At 37.1% G+C, this 18,992-nt stretch overlaps 1 protein-coding gene across 1 annotated transcript in view; it reads right to left on the bottom strand.

The window, feature by feature from the left end:
• Positions 1-313: 313 nt before the first annotated feature.
• The window catches only part of LOC117929054 (ABC transporter I family member 6, chloroplastic), a 28,856-nt gene continuing 10,177 nt past the window's right edge, over positions 314-18,992 (bottom strand). Inside the window, exons 3-7 of the mRNA XM_034849243.1 lie at positions 16,140-16,361; positions 15,242-15,364; positions 13,705-13,881; positions 11,190-11,290; positions 314-491 (exon numbers count right to left, since the gene is read on the bottom strand). Coding sequence (XP_034705134.1) covers positions 11,198-11,290; positions 13,705-13,881; positions 15,242-15,364; positions 16,140-16,361 — 615 coding nt within the window. The 3' untranslated portion in view covers positions 314-491; positions 11,190-11,197. The remainder of the gene's footprint in view (positions 492-11,189; positions 11,291-13,704; positions 13,882-15,241; positions 15,365-16,139; positions 16,362-18,992) is intronic.

Raw genomic sequence — 18,992 nt, 5'->3', positions numbered from 1 at the left:
ATAATCTATATATTTATTAAATCTAAAAAATATAAATATTAAAAAAAACATACATATATTATTATTTATTATCAAATATGACAAATTATATATATCAACTTAAAAAATAATAACTTAAAAATGTCTGTTTCTACATCTTATATAATTTTTTAAAGCTTTTCTTAATATTTTCATAATTTTCATTAATTTTTACATCCCGATATTTTGTGTTAAAATATCAATCGATATATCTCCGATATATCCGTAAAATCAAATAGCGATATATCCGTAATTACCGATATTTTCATCTTCATCCACATTAGGAGAAGCAGGCTTAAATTGAGAAACAGGCTTAAATTAAAGGTAAAAAAACCAAGGCCCAAGCATATAGATGCTCATTCTGAATAACTTAGAATACAAAACGATAATTTAGACAGACATACAGAAAATTATTCTTCTTACGAGTTGAGAAGCAACCTGCTGCCATTCTCAGAATACCACTTGAAGAATATCTGCAAGAATGGGAGACAGCAGTTAAGAAAATACAACTTACAATAAATCTATATGGTTAAACAAATTGAAACACAACTTTTTAAGTGGCAATCTTTGCTGTGATGTTGGTGTTAAGGGGCCTTTCTTTTAAATACTAGTTGTGAGATTGAAGGGATTAATGGGAAGCTTCTGGGTATTTGGAGATGTTCATAGTTGATTCACTTTATCAGGGATCAAAAACTGAAAGATCTAGCCTAGTAAATATGGAGCACAGTATAGTTTTAGACAAGCCTTGAGGCACATGTTGAGACTTGTGGAGGGAGGAGTAGGTTCAGCTTGGATAAACTCAAATGCTCCATTTACTATTATACATAACTACTTACAGTTTGCACAACAAAATAGTAAATATGGCAACAATTTTTACATTACACTAATTTATGATCTCTTAAATTTACTAACTGATGTTTATAACTTAAGTCTATAGACGAGAGAGGCACGTAAGATTCGGGAGCAGCAGAACAATACATGGGGAGTATACAAGGATTACTAAAAAACAAAAGAAAGAAAAAGACCCCCCTTCCATTAGCCTTATAGGCTATGGCCATTGGTCTATGAATTCTAGAAATGAGAATCTATCCTTACTTGCATCAACCTCCCAATACTAATTTAGTTCTAAAACAAAATTTTCATCTGCAACTTCCACCTGCTTTTTGGCCTTCAAATATCGTTGGTTATGTTCCTACCACAAGGACCAATACATGGACACAGGCATTGTTTTACGTACTCTGCTGCATCCTTCTTTGTGAGCCTTTCATGCCACAAAGTCTTAAGTATCGAACCAACAAAGACAAATTCAAGAAATCCAAAGGTTGAAAAGAGTAAGGACCAGAGACTTCCAAGCCACTCTATAATCAGTGACTAGCCATTTCCTCATAAATGTACAATACCAAATATCAAAATTCTGCCTCTTTTCAACTCACCCATTAACCCAAGCAGCTAAGCACAAAAATATATATAGTAAAATATAATAAAATAAAATAAAACCCACCAACCTTTAAGGAGCAGATGACCCCTAGACTATCCTAGATGGGAAAGAAATGCAAGGATCTATACTTGGATTGTTGTAATACTGTGAGACGTAGGAGCAGCCATCCTTTGATCCCTCCTAAACTCGTTTATCCTTTCTACCTAGTGTTACCACCAAATCTTGGATATTACCCAACAAGAAAGCAAACAGTTTCAACTTTCTATCTTGAAATCTTTTGAAAAATCTATGAGTCCAACGACCAGTGACCACTAACACCTCTGTAGACCATCAGCCACCACAGCTTCACAGTTTGCTGCTATGTTAAACAAATTTAGAGATCTATACTGGAGAGAGAGCCCTGCGACTATATTAGGCCACGATTCCATTCTAACCCAGTCACCCACAGAAATTCTAGTCGGCCGAAGAAACCACACGCTTCTCCTAATAGCTTAGCAAAACCCCAAGCTCATTGCCTCCTTGCTCGTCCCTGAATTCCATCCTCAATGCTCCTCAACAAACTTCATTAAAATGACTTTCATAATTTCCCTCTATCCATCACAACCTCCCTTGTTCAAAAGCATTAAGCCTCTAAACTCAATCTTCCTTCTCCATAGCTAAACAAACTATCCCACCATATAATCAAATGCATCTTCATCTTTATATCCACTATACCCATCTACCCTTCTTTGGAGCTTCTCTAACCTTTCATGAACCATGGCGAACATTACAAAAGATGATATAATATGAATGGTAAACTGACACACTGGAAAGTGCGCTCTTGATGAATGTGAGTCTTCCCCTTTCACAAACAGCACACCCCAAATAGCTACACGGGAAATGTCCCACACTAAAACCAAGCAGAAAAACCAACATCTCCTTCTCACCCACAGGACCCATGGGAATTAGTTCACCTTTTCCCAATTAATTCCATTGCTCGAGGCCAGTTCAAAACATGGAAGGAGTTTGGTGGGTGTCCCATTAACTAGAACAGAAAACCTCACAATAGAGATATGCACTTTAATCTAATAAACAAATTTATGCCCAAAGCCCATTCTCACCATTAACATGCTTTCAATATCCAGCTTGCAACCCAACCCAGTCATCATGTTCTACAGCCTACAATCAAATGTTTCATTAGCAATCAAATTAGTGTCCTAAGTTTGTCTACCTAACACAAATGCATTTCAAAATTCTAATGCAATGTTTTGCAGCCACCTTCCAGAGTCCATCGGTGAGAACCTCCACTAAAAGCTCATTCATGCTCAAAATCTTTTACCCTCCATACCCTACCTTGTTGGATACTAACACTATAAATATTGCATTCAAACTTCTCTTAAATCGCCCTAGTACATAAAATTCCCTCAGAACCCCAATAACATCCTCTTGAACCACCTCCCAATCATTTTGCCAAAATGCCATCAACGACCCATTAGAGCCAAAACTTCAAATCCATCAAGATCTTATACTGCTGCCTAAACCACCACCTCCTCAAAATCATTTTCAAAGGTCATCAATATCTGCCTCATTAATAGTTCTGAAATTAATTTTATTCATACTTGACCTACTAACTTGGGCATCTAAATAGAGACATTGAAAGCAACTTGGAACCCCAAAACAATATCATGCATCTTAGTCAAACATATGTAATCCACCCTCAAATTGCTGACTGAATTTCCTCTTCTATGAGCATTGGCCATTTGTGAAAGAACCATTTTTCCCTTTTGGTGATAGATCCTCCCGATCCCCACCCCACTCTTTTGCCACTTGAGTCAAGCCTCAAGGTCCAAAAGAACTTAGTATTTCCTATCAACATTCTGGAGCCATAGAGGTCTAAATTTTTGTCTCCAACTAATCTAGGTGATTATTCTCCCTCAAGGCCACCCCTCTTCAATGCCTTTGATAAAGATTACTCTCTTTCCTTAAAATAAATTTTTGCGTTATCAATTGTTACATTTACCAAAAAACATTTCTATTCCACAATTAAAGGCCACCTTTTGTAGCGGTGGTTTTCCTTGCTAAATAAAACTCATTCATATTGAATTCATAGGACTCTCAATAATTTTTCACCACATTACTGAGAGCTCTTTCCATGAATCACATATTTGCAAAACCCAAAAGGGGTTTACCAGATCTCAACCCTCCAATATCAGGAAAAATAAGTGAATGATCGGAAGCAAGCCAGGGTAGAAGACTATGAGACACATTTGAGAAATGCTCCTCGCACTCTACAGTTATTAAAATCCAGTCCCATGCATGATATCCATGACCCTACACATGCTCCGTCCTTCATACTGAATGACCAAGGTCCCAAGCATTTTCAGTCAACTAAAGAAAGATACGTGAAATTCAAAAGTTTCAAAAAGGTCCTCAAGAAACAGAAAGAACAAACTTCTTTCAACAATGAAATATGAACTGTAACATTTTTAGCATGTATTGGTGATGAATGATAAAATCCATCATTAAACTTCTCAAACCACTAACAAAGGAGCAAAGGCAAGCAGCTCAATTGGAAACTTTATGTTCAAAAAATAGGCAAGGCAGCATGCTGGAAATGAGAAGCATCAGCTCCTAGACTAGGCTAAGGCAATGATTACTATGTGCACTCACTCACTATGTTAGGTCCAAAGACTCTGCTGCACAGCAAGATAATAACCAAGAATATCTTTCCTTTATGTATGCTCATTCAAAATACATGTCCACCACAAGTCCTTTTTGGTTAGGTTTTTCCAGAGTCTCCATACCTAGCATGTTTTTACGCATGGAACAAAATGGTAGTTACAAATCCTAATTTCCAGTGACAATGGTAATGGCAAACAGAAATCTGCCATGAAGTAATGTGGAACAATGGCTTGCTTATAGACTGGATCGATGATAAAATATTTGATGGTATAAGGCTGCATTCCACTGTTTCTTTTCTGCTGATACTGTGTTTTGATGGTCTCTCTATGTTGAAATTTTTTTGTAAATGAGGTAATTGACCAAGATTAGCATGTTTTAACAAGCATACCTCAGGCACGACAAACAATATCCATCTTGCATCCAGTGTCAACAATTATCTTCTAATTTTGTGGCCAACACTAATAAACATGGAAAAGCAGCAACTCTAAGTAAGATTCTTTAAATCTCAAACAAATGCAGTATAACAAGGCACCTGTGATCCATGGTGCACTTCTATATGGTCCTTATGGTTTAATGCCTATAAAAAAAATGTTTTGTACAATTTAAATATGGCTAAAATGTGGTTCTCATGCCTTTTGATGATGAGACTATTTTACTTGAAATTTTGCACCATGGTGAAAGTTTGGTATCCACCTATTTAAGAGGGGGGTGGGGCAAATACCTGACCAAATCTCCATGCTTAACCTCGTGAGCAAATTGCGTATTAGATTATTCACTAATCAAGTTTGAATTTGTAGCTATTTTGGTTGTTTAGTATTTTTTTTTTACAACTTAATTAGATCTTTGTAAACGGCATTGTCCATGTAGCATTTTATGTCCACAGGTATTTATTCATATAGTATTATTGAAAGATGTACTGTGGAAATCCGGTATAAATTGAATGGTGATTTGTAGGATATTGAGGGAAAGATTGAGGCCCCAATTGTGGGTAATTTGTGTAATTTTAATTTTTTCCATATTTTTATTTTTTCCATTTTTTTGCTCTCTGTGTATATGTTAAATAGCGACCCGATTACGTAAATAAATACAATTTTGAATGAATATTAGAGTAATTCTCAGTTTCTACATGGTATCAGAGCGGTGTTTGCTCTAAAACCCTAATCAATCCATGGTTGCCCAAAGAGGAGACAACCATGAGTCCAGTCAATCGGCAACCCATGAAAGAGTATTGGAGATACACTCCTCAATGGTCCCCGTCGGTGCATTCGACAACTCCCCACTCCATCTTACCATTGAAAAATTGAACGGTAAGAAATACAGAGAGTGGGCGCAAGCAATCAAGCTTGTTATTGACGGAAAGGGAAAGTTAAGGCTTCTTACCGGCAAGACTTGGCGACCACCTCAGATCGATGTAGCAGTATCCCAAAAATGTGGTCCAAAAACTCCTTCATCACCTCATGCTTGATTAACTCCATGAAGCCAGCCATTGGCAAAACTTATATCTTCCTCCCGACGGCAAAGGATGTGTGGGATGCGATACGGGAAACATATGCCGATGCCGAGAATGCTTCCCAAATCTTTGAACTCAAGACGAGACTCTGGCAGATGAAGCAAGGAGATCGAGAAGTCACGGAATACTACACTGAGATGTTGGGTTTGTGGCAAGATCTCGATCTCAACTGCGAAGAGGAGTGGGAGTGCACGGGTGACAATGTGCGCTTCAAGAAAAAGATGGAGAACAAGATCGACAACTCCCCACTCCATCTTACCATTGAAAAATTGAATGGTAAGAATTACAGAGAGTGGGCGCAAGCAATCAAGCTTGTTATTGACGGAAAGGGAAAGTTAGGGCTTCTTACAGGCGAGACTCGACGACCACCTCCGACCAATGTAGCAACATCCCAAAAATGGCGGTCCGAAAACTCCTTCATAACCTCATGCTTGATTAACTCCATGAAGCCAGCCATTGGCAAAACTTATATCTTCCTCCCGACGGCAATGGATGTGTGGGATGCGATACATGAAACATATTCCGATGCCGAGAATGCTTCCCAAATCTTTGAACTCAAGACGCGGCTCTGGCAAATGAAGCAAGGAGATCGGGAAGTCACGGAATACTACACCGAGATGCTGGGTTTGTGGCAAGATCTCAATCTCAACTGCGAAGAGGAAAGGGTCTCTAAGTTCCTAGCGAGATTGAACCGCGAGCTTGACGACGTCAGGAGTAGGGTTCTCAGTCGTCGGTCGTTGCCCTCCATCCAAGAGGTCTTCTCTAAGGTGCGGCGAGAGGAAAGCAGAAGGAGAGTGATGTTGGATCTCTCATTTGGGCCCGAGGCTTCAGCCCTTTTAAGTCGTGGGCCTCATGCTGGATCTAGTGGGCCTAATGCTGCTGGACGTGAGCCTCATGCTGCTGGATCTAGTGGGCCTCATTCTGGATCAGGCCTAAGATAGTCCAAGAGGACTTATTGTGAGCATTGTAAAAAATTGGGTCACACTAAAGACACTTGTTGGACTTTACATGGCAAACCTGCTGATTGGAAGCCCAGACAGCCCAATAAAGCCCATAGTCATCAAGCCTCCACCGAAACCTAGACAGACAAAACACCCACAGAAATTCGTCAATCAACTTCTAGTGTGGGGTTTAATTCCGACCAGCTTGCAAAATTATATGAGTTTTTTTTCTAATTTCCAAGCCTTTGGTCAGTCTTCTACTACTTTGTCCTCTGGTTCTTTGGCCCAAAAAGGTACCCTTCTGACAGCACTTAGCACCATGTCTCATATTACTCCCTGGATTATTGACTATGGTGCATCTAATCATATGACTAATGCTCATCATTTATTTTCTACATACTCTCCCTGTGCTGGTAATTTAAAAGTAAAAATCGCATATGGTACTTTATCCCCAGTTGCTAGCAAAGAGAGTATTCGTATTTCTGAGTCTATTACTCTCAACCCTGTCCTACATGTACTTAATTTATCTTGCAATTTGCTGTCTATTAGCCAGATAACCAAAAAGTCTAATTGCTCAGCTAAATTCCTATCATCTCATTGTGTTTTTCAAGACCTATCATCGAGGAAGACGATTGGCAGTGCTAAGGAACGTGAGGGTCTATATTACTTCGACGAAACTGATGTGCGTGGACAATGTCCTCCTACTGTTTGTAATTCTGCATCTCGTCCTAAGGACAGTGAACTTTTGTTATGGCACAAAAAGATGGGTCATCCTAGTTTTCAGTACTTAAAACATTTATTTTCTTCACTATATTCAAATAAAGCTTCATGGGATTTTCAGTATGAAGTGTGTGAACTTGCTAAACATCATCGAGCGTCTTTTCCTAAATCTAAGTATAAACCATCCATACCATTTACTCTAATTCATAGTGATCTATGGGGACCCTCACGTACCCCTAATAGGACCTATAAAAAATGGTTTATTACTTTTATTGATGATCACACTCGCCTGTATTGGGTATATTTATTGATTGATAAAACTGAGGTTTGACCAGTCTTCATGAACTTTCACTCTATGATACAAACTCAATTTCACACCAAAATTCAAATTCTTCGTATTGATAATGGTACTGAGTATTTCAATCACTCCTTAAGCACTTATCTACAAGAAAATGGTATTATACATCAAAGTTCTTGCATTGATAGCCCTCAACAAAACGGGGTTGCAAAACGGAAAAATAGACATATTCTTGAAGTTGCTCGTGCTTTGCTATTTACCTCTCACATGCCCTCACAATTTTGGGGTGACTCCATTTTAACAGCCACATACCTTATTAACCGAATGCCTAGTCGGGTCCTATCTTTTGTTACACCCCTCCAAAAATTCCAAGAGTTTTTTCCTCATTCTAGACTCGATGCACATCTTCCACTTCGTGTCTTTGAGTCCACTGTGTTTGTCCACACTCACGGACCTAAGCGGAACAAATTTGATCCCAGAGCGCTTAAATGCGTCTTTCTTGGCTACTCTTCCACACAAAAAGGCTACAAATACTATCACCCAATTTCACAGAAGCTATATGTTAGCCTAGATGTCCCATTTTTTTAGCATACTCCCTACTACTCGCTTCAGGGGGAGTCCGTGAGTGAAACTAGACCACCCTTAACCTTTGACTGCCTCGATGTTGCTGTGTTCGAATCCACTCTGTGCCTTATATCTACCCCTTCGCCTGATACAGAAGGACACTTAAACTCAGGGGGAGATACAGAATTACAGACAAATAAGGAAACACTCGTCTACTCAAGGAGGCCAAAATCGAAGTTCAATGAGACACGCATCTCCGAAGCACTAAAAGAGTCAGAACCAATGATAGTTCCAACCCCTCGGGAGTCTGGCTCCAATCCTGATCAGGTAACAAATGACTTACCCATTGCTCTTAGGAAACAACCTCGTTCACGTACTCTCCATCCCATCTCGAAATTTGTCTTATAATGCTCTTTATGCAAAATGCCGTGCTTTTACAACTAACCTTGATAGAATCCAGATTCCTAAAAACATTCAAGAAGCCTTAGAGATTCCAAAATGGAAAAAGGCAATGATGGAAGAAATAAAGGCATTGGAAAAAAATGGGACTTGGGAAGTGATGAATTTGCCAAGATGGAAGAAACCAGTGGGTCGTAAATGGGTATTCACAGTGAAATATAAGGCAAATGGCACAGTAGAACAATACAAAGCCCATCTGGTTGCAAAGGGGTTCACTCAAACCTACGGCATCGACTATACTGAGACATTTGCATCAATGGCAAAGTTGAACACTATACGAGTTCTTTTATCCTTGGCAGCAAACCTCGACTGGCCACTCCATCAATTCGATATCAAGAATGCCTTTTTGAATGGTGAGCTAGAAGAAGTGTTTATGATGCTACCACCAGGGTTCTGTAAGGAAGAAAAAGAAACCAGGGTATGCAAATTGAAGAAATCTCTCTATGGTCTCAAGCAATCACCGAGAACATGGTTTGATAGATTTGCAAAGGTGATTAAGAACCAAGGATACCAATAGGGACAGTCGGATCATACTATGTTCTTCAAACAGTCCAACGATGGAAGGATGATCATCCTAATCGTGTATGTCGATGACATCATTCTCACTGGAGATGACACAGGAGAAGTGGAAAGGTTGAAGAAGGTCTTAGCCACAGAATTTGAGGTAAAAGATCTGGGTCAAATGCGGTATTTCCTAGGAATGGAGGTCGCCAGATCAAGGAAGAGAATTAGTATTTCCCAAAGAAAGTATGTACTTGACTTGTTGACTAAGACTGGCATGCTGGGATGCAAGCCAAGAGATACCCCTATCAAGGCAAGAAAAAGGACGAAAAGCAACGGAAAACCCGTGGATAGAGAGAGATATCAGCGACTAGTAGGTAGACTGATCTACCTTTCTCACACTAGACCAGACATTGCTTTCGTTGTAAGCGTTGTTAGCCAATACATGCATTCACCAAAGGAAAGTCATCTAGAAGCAGTGTATAAGATCCTCAGATACCTAAAGGGTTCTCCAAGGAGAGGACTATTCTTTAAGAAGAGTGACAGTAAGAATGTAGAGATCTATACAGATGCAGATTGGGCGGGATCAGCAGATGACAGAAGGTCTACTACAAGCTACTGTACCTATGTTTGGGAGAATTTAGTAACATGGAGAAGTAAGAAGCAGAGTGTAGTAGCCAGAAGTAGTGCTGAAACTGAATTCAGAGCAGTTGCACAAGGTATGTGTGAAGGACTATGGTTGCAGAAACTGTTGGAAGAACTACACATTACAATAGAGCTCCCAATTAAACTCTATTGTGACAACAAAGCTGCCATTAGTATTTCTCATAATCCTATTCAGCACAACAAGACCAAACATATAGAAGTGGACAGACACCTTATAAAGGAGAAAATTGAGAAAGGGATTATTTGCATGACTTACATCCCTACAAGGGAACAATTGGTAGATATTTTCACCAAGGGGTTGCAGAAATCAAGCTTTGAAGATTTTATTTGCAAGTTGGACATGATTAATATCTATGATCTAACTTGAGGGGGAGTGTGGAAATCCGGTATAAATTGAATGGTGATTTGTAGGATATTAAGGGAAAGATTGAGGCCCCAATTGTGAGTAATTTGTGTGATTTTAAATTTTTCCATATTTGTATTTTTTCCATTTTTTTGCTCTCTGTGTATATGTTAAGTAGGGACCCAATTATGTAAACAAATACAATTTTGAATGAATATTAGAGTAATTCTCAGTTTCTACATGTACACTTTTCAGGCTATAGCCCTCAAGGCCTTGCTCGAATGGTAAAGGGTTAGGGTGGGTTTGTAGAAGGTTCCACAAGTCCTAATGGGGACAAAAAGAAAAGAAAAGAAAAATTACCTATTAAAAAAATTCATATTTTTACACTTACACATCTGTTAGACAAACAACTTTTCCGAAAGCTTAAACTTTTAAGAAAATTGGTTGTCCAACACGTTATTGGAGCCTGGTTTGGTGGAAAGTCATAAATGTTTGAACCTCGCCATATATTTATTTCACTAATTAATTAAGCTCAAATGCAAGCCCAATGGAGGTTGCCAAAGGTTTATTTGTCAACGAGTCTCTGTGTTTCTCCACATGCAGATATGGGAGCGGCATGTGAAGGAGGATCTTGAAGAGCATGATATACATTGTGGTCCCAAATCCTATAAGCTTAAGTTTTTAAGAAAATTGGTTGTCCAACGATTTCAAATAATACCAGTGTATTTCTCACTTTCAGAAATTCAGCATTTAACGTTTTTAAAACTTATAATCTAGTGATCAAACTCTTTGATTTCTCAAACTGCTTAAAGCAAAAGGCTTCATCTTCTCATAGCACAGGAATAACCTCAAGGTTGAGGACTCTCCTTCAATATTCAAACTGGCGTTATTAGAAGCCCATTTTAACACATTTTATCCCCTCAAACACTCATATGCAGTTGCATGCTAATGACCCAAAAACAAATACAACAAGCAACAACAAAACAGAATTTCACTAGCTGGAACAGAGAGAAGTATTTTACTTGGAATGAAATAGAACAAGAAGTTCTTCAACAAAGAAATGGTACTACCTGCCAGTTTACAGTTGGGCCTCAGAAATTGCTTTATACCCCTCCTCCTCAAGAACTTTTGCTATTGAGATATCTCCTGTCTTTACGATTCTCCCATCCTCCTATGAGACCATGGGCAATAATAAATAAGTCAACCCCAAAGAGGACTAAGACACCTCAATAACCTGTTTGAAATTATTTCCACAACAAAAAGATTGCCCTGACAAAGAAACTAATATCTTATTTATGACACAATAGGTTGTCTATTTTAAGGGCATAACATTCTAATGATGATTGTTATACACCTAGAAAAGGTAGATACAGGGTAGCTACATGAAAAAGGAAATGAACAATAGTTGGCAAATAAGAATTATGCACCAAGTAGGAAAATTTAAAAATAATTCAAGCAAGTGTCAAAATCAACCCCATACAGTGTGCCTGTCTATGTGCAAAACAGCTACATTTTGAGGTAATGGTGTTGAAACCGCAAATTAGCAACAGGAACCGAAGAGAGGTGAGAGGATGATGTATAGAACTGTTTAAAAATTATGAATTATTTCATATTGCTTTCAAGTCCTTTAAGCTTTCTAAAAGTGAACTGCCCTAATGAATTCAGCTAATTGCCCAATTTACTGATTTAGGGTTCAATTTCTCTTCTAGAAAATTCCTACCTATTAGGTTTGAATAATTATTCTTTATTCTCAATATCTAAATCTTATTCAGAATTACACCTGTCCACTTTTATGCAATGATCAACCAACGAACTAAAATATAGGGAATATGAAATAAATAAAAAAGAATGAAAGAGATGAGAGGCACATACATATGCATGGAAACCAGGATCCAGAAACAAAAAACACAGGTAGACCAAATCCAAGTCTATAGGTCAAAAGATTACTACCAAGTTCTCCTCCAATCTAATCCAGGCAACAATTCTTGGTTATTAATTACTTGTCTTCATGCCACTGATCCATGTCCACCTCAGTGGCTACTACAATTAAGATCACACAAATCTTTACTCACACAAGCCTTCACTGCTCACTAGCCCTTTGCTTCTCACTTGCTCCTTCTGAGTACATTTATCCAAGTATCTTTTGTAAAAGCTCTCCTGAAGTTTTTCTGGAAATATTTTCAAGAACTAACACAGTCATTCATAGGTATGGAAGTTTTCATAATTAACAAAAAGGTTTCTCACAAAAGGCATTGAAATCTCTGTAGGAAAAAACTCAAGAAACATTGTTAAATAGAGATGGGGCTCCTATTGGCAGAATTTTACCAAAATCAAAGTTTATAAGAACTGAAATCATGCTGCTCAATTGACCAAAGAACAATTTCAAGTTTTCATCAATCCAAGAAGGGTTCAATTGATAAAGGCTGAGTTTCCGGGCCAGACCAATCTGTGTTCTTCAAAGGGAAAGTACTTTGATAAAAATCAGGACCCAATGAAATGGTTGATAAAAACAAATATTATTTTAACTTCAAAAACACTTGATCTTGGACCTAGTTTTGATTTGAAACTCTTTGAGTCAAACTTCTTCAAATGGAATTTTAAAAGTTTTAAAACACTTTGGATGGGTCTCACAACGATGGGCTCAGTAAAAATTTTTGACAAATTCTGTCTGTATGCAGTGTCACATGCTTCTTCAAAGTCCTCAGTCTTCACAGATTAGATAGATTGGATTGGAGAACACAGATCGGGAGTAGATTAGAGTTCAGTTACTTTTCATGAAATTCCAAATTTACACATTTTTTAACTCAACAAAAACCAAATACATGGAAATCTAGGTGTTGGTGTGAAGCAACCACAGCAATGTGATATCAAAAAATGAACATTCCATACAATTAACATGGGATAGAAGCAAGGAATGGGCAGAATGCTGCCAAAAAGAGTATTTTGAGAAAGGAATGAAAGAGGTTTAGTGAACATCAGATTTTGGCATTAGTTAGTAAAAACATTGAACAAAAACCAGAATCCTCCAGGTGAGGACATCAAATGGAAGCAAAGATCAAGGGTGCACCAACTGGCAGAAATATTTTAAATCAGGAAATGAATGAGCAAGCTCTAGAACACAAGCTTTGGCATTGTGAGGTAAACACAAAGTGACAACTTTGTACCACAAGACCCTTGCCCAGTTGTTATATTGTAGTATTTTGAGGATTTAACCCTACTTACTGATGGAGGTTTTGAATTCCAATGCACTGACAAAACTTCCCATGAAAAAATTTTCATAGGGGAGAAAAATTTAGAGTGCTTTTCAATTTTTCAGACTGCCAACCAAAATGGAACAGTTCCATTTGCTTTCTATGGAATTTAAGGCACAAATTCAACACCTACAGAAGCAGACAAATGGAGAAATCACCACAAAGATGTACATACTAAAACCACTTCATTTCATGACATCATAGATAAGATATTCAATGCATGAAGCTAATAGAATCTGAACATTTCTAGTGTCACGCAAAATTGAACAGAGTTGTGGTCTTTCCATACACATAGCCGCATGATGCATAACTTCCTAACATATTACTAACTTACCATAACATGTATATATGTGGGCTTTATAAATTCCAAAAGTCGCAGATAATGAGTGATGATCAAAACAGAGTTCACCGGAGTCAAAAGCCCATTCACTGCTTTTGCCACATCTTTGAGTGCATCAATATCTAAACCAGAATCAATTTCATCTAATATTGCCAAATCTGCCCCCAGGACCTGCAATTTAAAGAAGCAAACTCGCATCAAGTGATAGGATAAGTTTAACAGAAACAATAATACTGTATGCAACTAAAACTCTTGAAGTGCCCACAACCAGTCCATATATAAATAAATAAATATATATATATATATATATATACATATATATGTATATATATATATATATATATATATATGTATATATATATATATGTGTGTATATATATATATATGTATATATATATATATATGTGTGTATATATATATATATATATGTATATATATATATATATGTATATATATATATATATGTGTGTATATATATATATATATGTATATATATATATATGTGTGTGCGTGTGTGTGTGTGTGTATGTGTATTTTGGTCTTTACCAGTTCTAATGCACTACAATAGCAGAAAAATGGAGAGTAAAAATGATCCCACAATGTGTGTGAGAGAGTTATGGAATCCATCAAAAGACTGCAAAACTCTTTAGTCCATAGGCCCGATTCAACTCATTTGAAAGACAAATATTGAGCTGAATAAAAAATAAAGAGATGAGCACTTTGAAAGAGATGAAAATCCCATACATATGTTTTCCAAATAGGGCCAGGTTAAAATTATAACAGCAAGAGTTCAATGACAACTTTGGCTCATTTTTGTACAACTATGGTAAGAACCTAATAACAGTTTGATTCCTTTTTGTAAGATCCAAGAAAAATTACAAATTCCATTAATGGAAAGTAGCTTATTGAAAATATTTCCTTCAGGAGAAAAAAAACTTGCACTTATCTCAAAAGCTATCTCCTCCTGAAGCTTGAGAAGGTGTATTTTGCCTTTGCAGTAACTGACAAAGTTTCCTTGCAGCTTAAGTTTATATTTATAAAAATTGAATTAAAAAAAAAAACAAAAAACAAAAAACAAAACTGCACTCATCTGGAAAGATGCTCAATCTTGAAGCTCAGAAAGGTGTATCTGTCTTTGCAACAGCAGAAAAAGTCTCCTTGCAGCTCAAGTTTATCTTTTTTTTTACTCCAGAAAATTTTTTTAATTTCCTTCGAATGCCAAACATATTCATTTAATGTGGACTGTTCTTTTTCTTCCCAAAAGTAATGGCAACGATTAAAATGCTACTTCTAATCAGACCAACTTGTACAAAAGTAGATCACACAGGTACAAACTTTGATGACATAAATGGAAAATTGGCAATCAGAGTTAAACCAAAATGCATGCCACATCCATATCACAGGGACAACCGTTCCTGCTCTCCGTTCCATACAAAGAAGTTCTAGTGCACAGTGTATCAACAACAAAAAGAATATTGCTTCTAGATCAAGATATCACAATGGACAAAGCTTTTAAAAATTGGATACATACTGCAAGCTGCAAGATTTCATTGCGCTTCCTTTCACCACCACTAAATCCTTCATTAACATTCCTATTTAAAAAGTCTATCTTCATGTTCACAATGTCAAGCTTAGGGGATATGTAGCCATAAAACTGCAAGGACACAATGAAGTCAGTGATTCAGAAATCAAATAGGTCCCTACCTCTTTACCCAAATGTCAGTGATTCAGGTAGTAAGGAGTTGGGATGGGTATAGAAAGACTTTTGGTTCAATTCAAGAAAGAAAACAAGCAAATAATAATAATAAATAAATAAATAAAACCCTACCAAGAAAGAAAATTTTGCCACCTCATTTACGGGAAACAAAAAGAGTTAATAGGTACTAACATAAAACTGTAACAGGCAAAGGAAAACCTAACGATAATCAGGATATTTTCAGTAAAACAGCACGGATATCCCAAATGCATAAATAAGTAGGTTCCATAATTATCAGTCAAATCACCACAGCCCCCTTGATCATTGATCTTAAACCACATCATGACAACAGGAGGCTGTCTCCAAACTATGGTAAACACAAGAAAGAAGACAGGATGGCATCCCCTCAAACAGACAAAATAAGAACAAATGATCATAACCACAGTCTGTAGCTTCTCATATCTCCTAGGTTAGGCAAATGAGTTCAGACTCATCCCCTTTGGTGTAACCTGGCAATGCCATAATGCAATCATGAAAGAATTCCCAGTGTTATGGCATGTCTTGAACATAAACAAAATTGCAATGTACTTTCGCTTTACACAACATATGCAGTACTATTTTCATTATAAAGACAAAGTAGTAATCATTTTCCCACTTAGTATAAAAGGAAACTAAAAGGTTGCCTCAAGGCCATGATAGAGACGAGGCAGAGATGCTCGAAATGGTTATATACCTCAATTGGTCCAAGCTCCGGAAGGCCAAGTTTTCTTCTTTGAGCATTGTATGCCATATTTAGGAAGTCAATATTGCTCACACCTGGGATCTCTACTGGGGACTGGAAGCTCATAAAAAGCCCAGCAAGAGCCCTTTCCTCTGGATCCATGTCAAGCAAGTTCTCCCCTTTAAACACAACAGTGCCCCCTGTAACTTCATAATCTGGATGACCAACAAGAACCTACAATAATAATAAAGCCTTGCTGAGATTTATGGTCAAGAAATAAGAATTGGTATATTCCCAAGCAGCATGAGGCAAATAAAAAGGAATATGTTAAAAAGATTCTAATTAGAAGACACTAGAGCAGATTGGACATAAGAAACATGAGATGACATGAAATAAATAAAAAATAAATAAAAAGGACCAAAATCTTTTAAGAGCAATATGCAAATGGGAATAGCCACATTTCAGAAAAACCAGCTACTTATATATCATAAAGTGTGATAACTCTAAAAGCTAAAATTAGTTATATTTTAAATTGAATATATTGTGTTTGAACAATTTAGGAAGTTAAACAAAGTTTGTGGATGCTTTGGAGTGAAAGGGAACAACTGGTTGAAGGGAGAAAGTAAAATAATGAAAAGGAGGAGAGGAGTTTTGGACTTTCGGGGAAACAAGTTGTATGGTAATTAGTCTTGTTGTATGGAAATCAGTTGTATGGATCTAGCCATTGACGCAGAGAGATTAGGCTTGTTGGATGGCCTACAGCTAGCTAAAACCAAGTGTCTATCCAACCTTTTAGTATAGGGAGATTTTTCAATAGTCCTGTTCTGGGTAAACGGGAAGAAGAAAGGCTCATGGAGGTTTGATAGGTGGCTGCATCAAATTACTTATATTGCTTTAGAGCCAGCATGTTCCTTCAGCTGGATTCCTCAAGTAACTAACCACGTAGTGGATGTGTTTACACAACAGGGAGCCAACCATTTGATCTAGTAGCTTCCCCATTTATCATATGTCTCTATTCCACTTGCCCAAGAAAGTGAGCACAAGGATTAAGAAGATTCAAAGAGATTTTTTGTGGGGTGGGGGTTCATTGCAAATAAAATAAAATAAAATAAAAAAATAAAAAAAAACTGCACTTAATGAGATGGGAAATCACTTGCAGGGAGAAATGTAATGGAGGCCGTTGTAATAGAAAGCTCTCAATCCTGAACAAGGCACTGCTAGGAAAGTGGCTATTGAGGTTCACCTCAAAGAATAAGTCCCTTTCAAAGTAGGTTATTGTTGGGAAATATGGCGAGGAGGGTTAATGTTCCCTAGAAAGTAGGGATGGATTTGATGTTGGGTTGTGAAAGGCCATCAGGAGAGGCTAGAAGATATTAATAGTAGAACATCATTTAGTGTAGACAATGGTAAAAGGGTGAAGTTTTGGAAAGATCAATGGTGTGGTGATTCAACTCTAAGAGTCTTTCCCCTCTTTATATTGTGTAGCTGTGTAGCTATGACAAAGGATGCTTGAATGACAGGTGTTCGGGATTAGCTAGACGAGGAAAGGCATTGAAATCCTCACTCTTCAAGGAATCTGAATGATTGAAAGATGGAAAGTGTTGAGGCCTTCCTCTAAAAGCTTCAAGGTAAGGTTGTGAAGAAGGGATGAGGAAGACATGATGGAATGGATGGATGCAAAGAGCAAACGCATTCCATAATGAGAGTGATTTGGAACATGGTGGTTCTGATTAAAATACGTTTTTTTGCATGGGAAGTTTCTTAGGGAAAGATTTTGACTTTGGATTAGTTGCAAAGAAGACGATGGTCTTTGGTAAATCGATGCTTTCTCCATAAGGATGATGAAAAGTCAATAGCACATTCTTCTACATTGAGCCCAAGCTAGAGGGTTATCTTGCTATTTTCCTTATTTGGGGTAGCATGGATGATGTCAAGTTTGGTGAGAGAAGCCTTTTTAGGGTGGTATGCTTCTTTTTGTTGGTAAAAATCAGAACAAAGTATGAAGGATTATCGCGCTGTGCATGTTTTAGACATTATGGAAAGAGAGGAACTAGAGATCTTTTGAAAGCAAAGAAATGTCTAATCATGTGATAAAATGCACATTTCTTTGTAATATTTTGTTGTGGGTTAGGATATACATAGATGAGGGTTCTCTTATTATGTTAGATTTTAAAGATTGGTTAAGATCTTCTTAAAGGAGTTGTTTTTGCTGCCTTTTCCTTTTCGCTTTGTTTCTTGATGTCCTTTGTATATGACATGTGTACTTTGGTGCGCTTTCTGTTAAGTGTTGTTAATATAATTATTTTGTTTGCCTATTAAAAAAATAAATGATTAATTCAAAAAATTTAATTAACAAATGTGATATTAGAATATGACTCGGATTACTAATGTTCTTAAAATTGTAAGTTATTAGGATATCAACCCACAATGATATATATATATATATATATATATATATATATATATGTTGAGAGAGAGAGAAAGAAGAAAGACCTTAATTCTCATTAATGTAATGATCTACTTACAATTAAGAAATATATATATATACAAGGCTAGGAGTCCTAACTACCATACATGTGTCCTATATTAACAAGGAAAGGTTATACACTATAAATACATTATATTCAACACTCCCCCTCAAGCTGGAGCATATACGTCATATGCACCAAGCTTGTTACAAATATATTTAATCCTAGGACCTCTGAGAGATTTAGTGAAGATGTCAGCTAGTTGATCATTTGAATTAACAAAACTTGTAGCAACACATCCTGATGCGATCTTCTCTCTAATGAAATGACAGTCAACTTCAATATGTTTGGTCCTTTCATGAAAGACTGGATTGGATGCAATATGTAATGCGGCCTG

This window comes from Vitis riparia, chromosome 13, assembly GCF_004353265.1.
Source record: "Vitis riparia cultivar Riparia Gloire de Montpellier isolate 1030 chromosome 13, EGFV_Vit.rip_1.0, whole genome shotgun sequence".
NCBI lineage: Eukaryota > Viridiplantae > Streptophyta > Magnoliopsida > Vitales > Vitaceae > Vitis > Vitis riparia.
The sequence above is the reverse complement of the archived record's forward strand: the minus strand, read 5'-3'. Positions and strand labels throughout refer to the sequence as shown.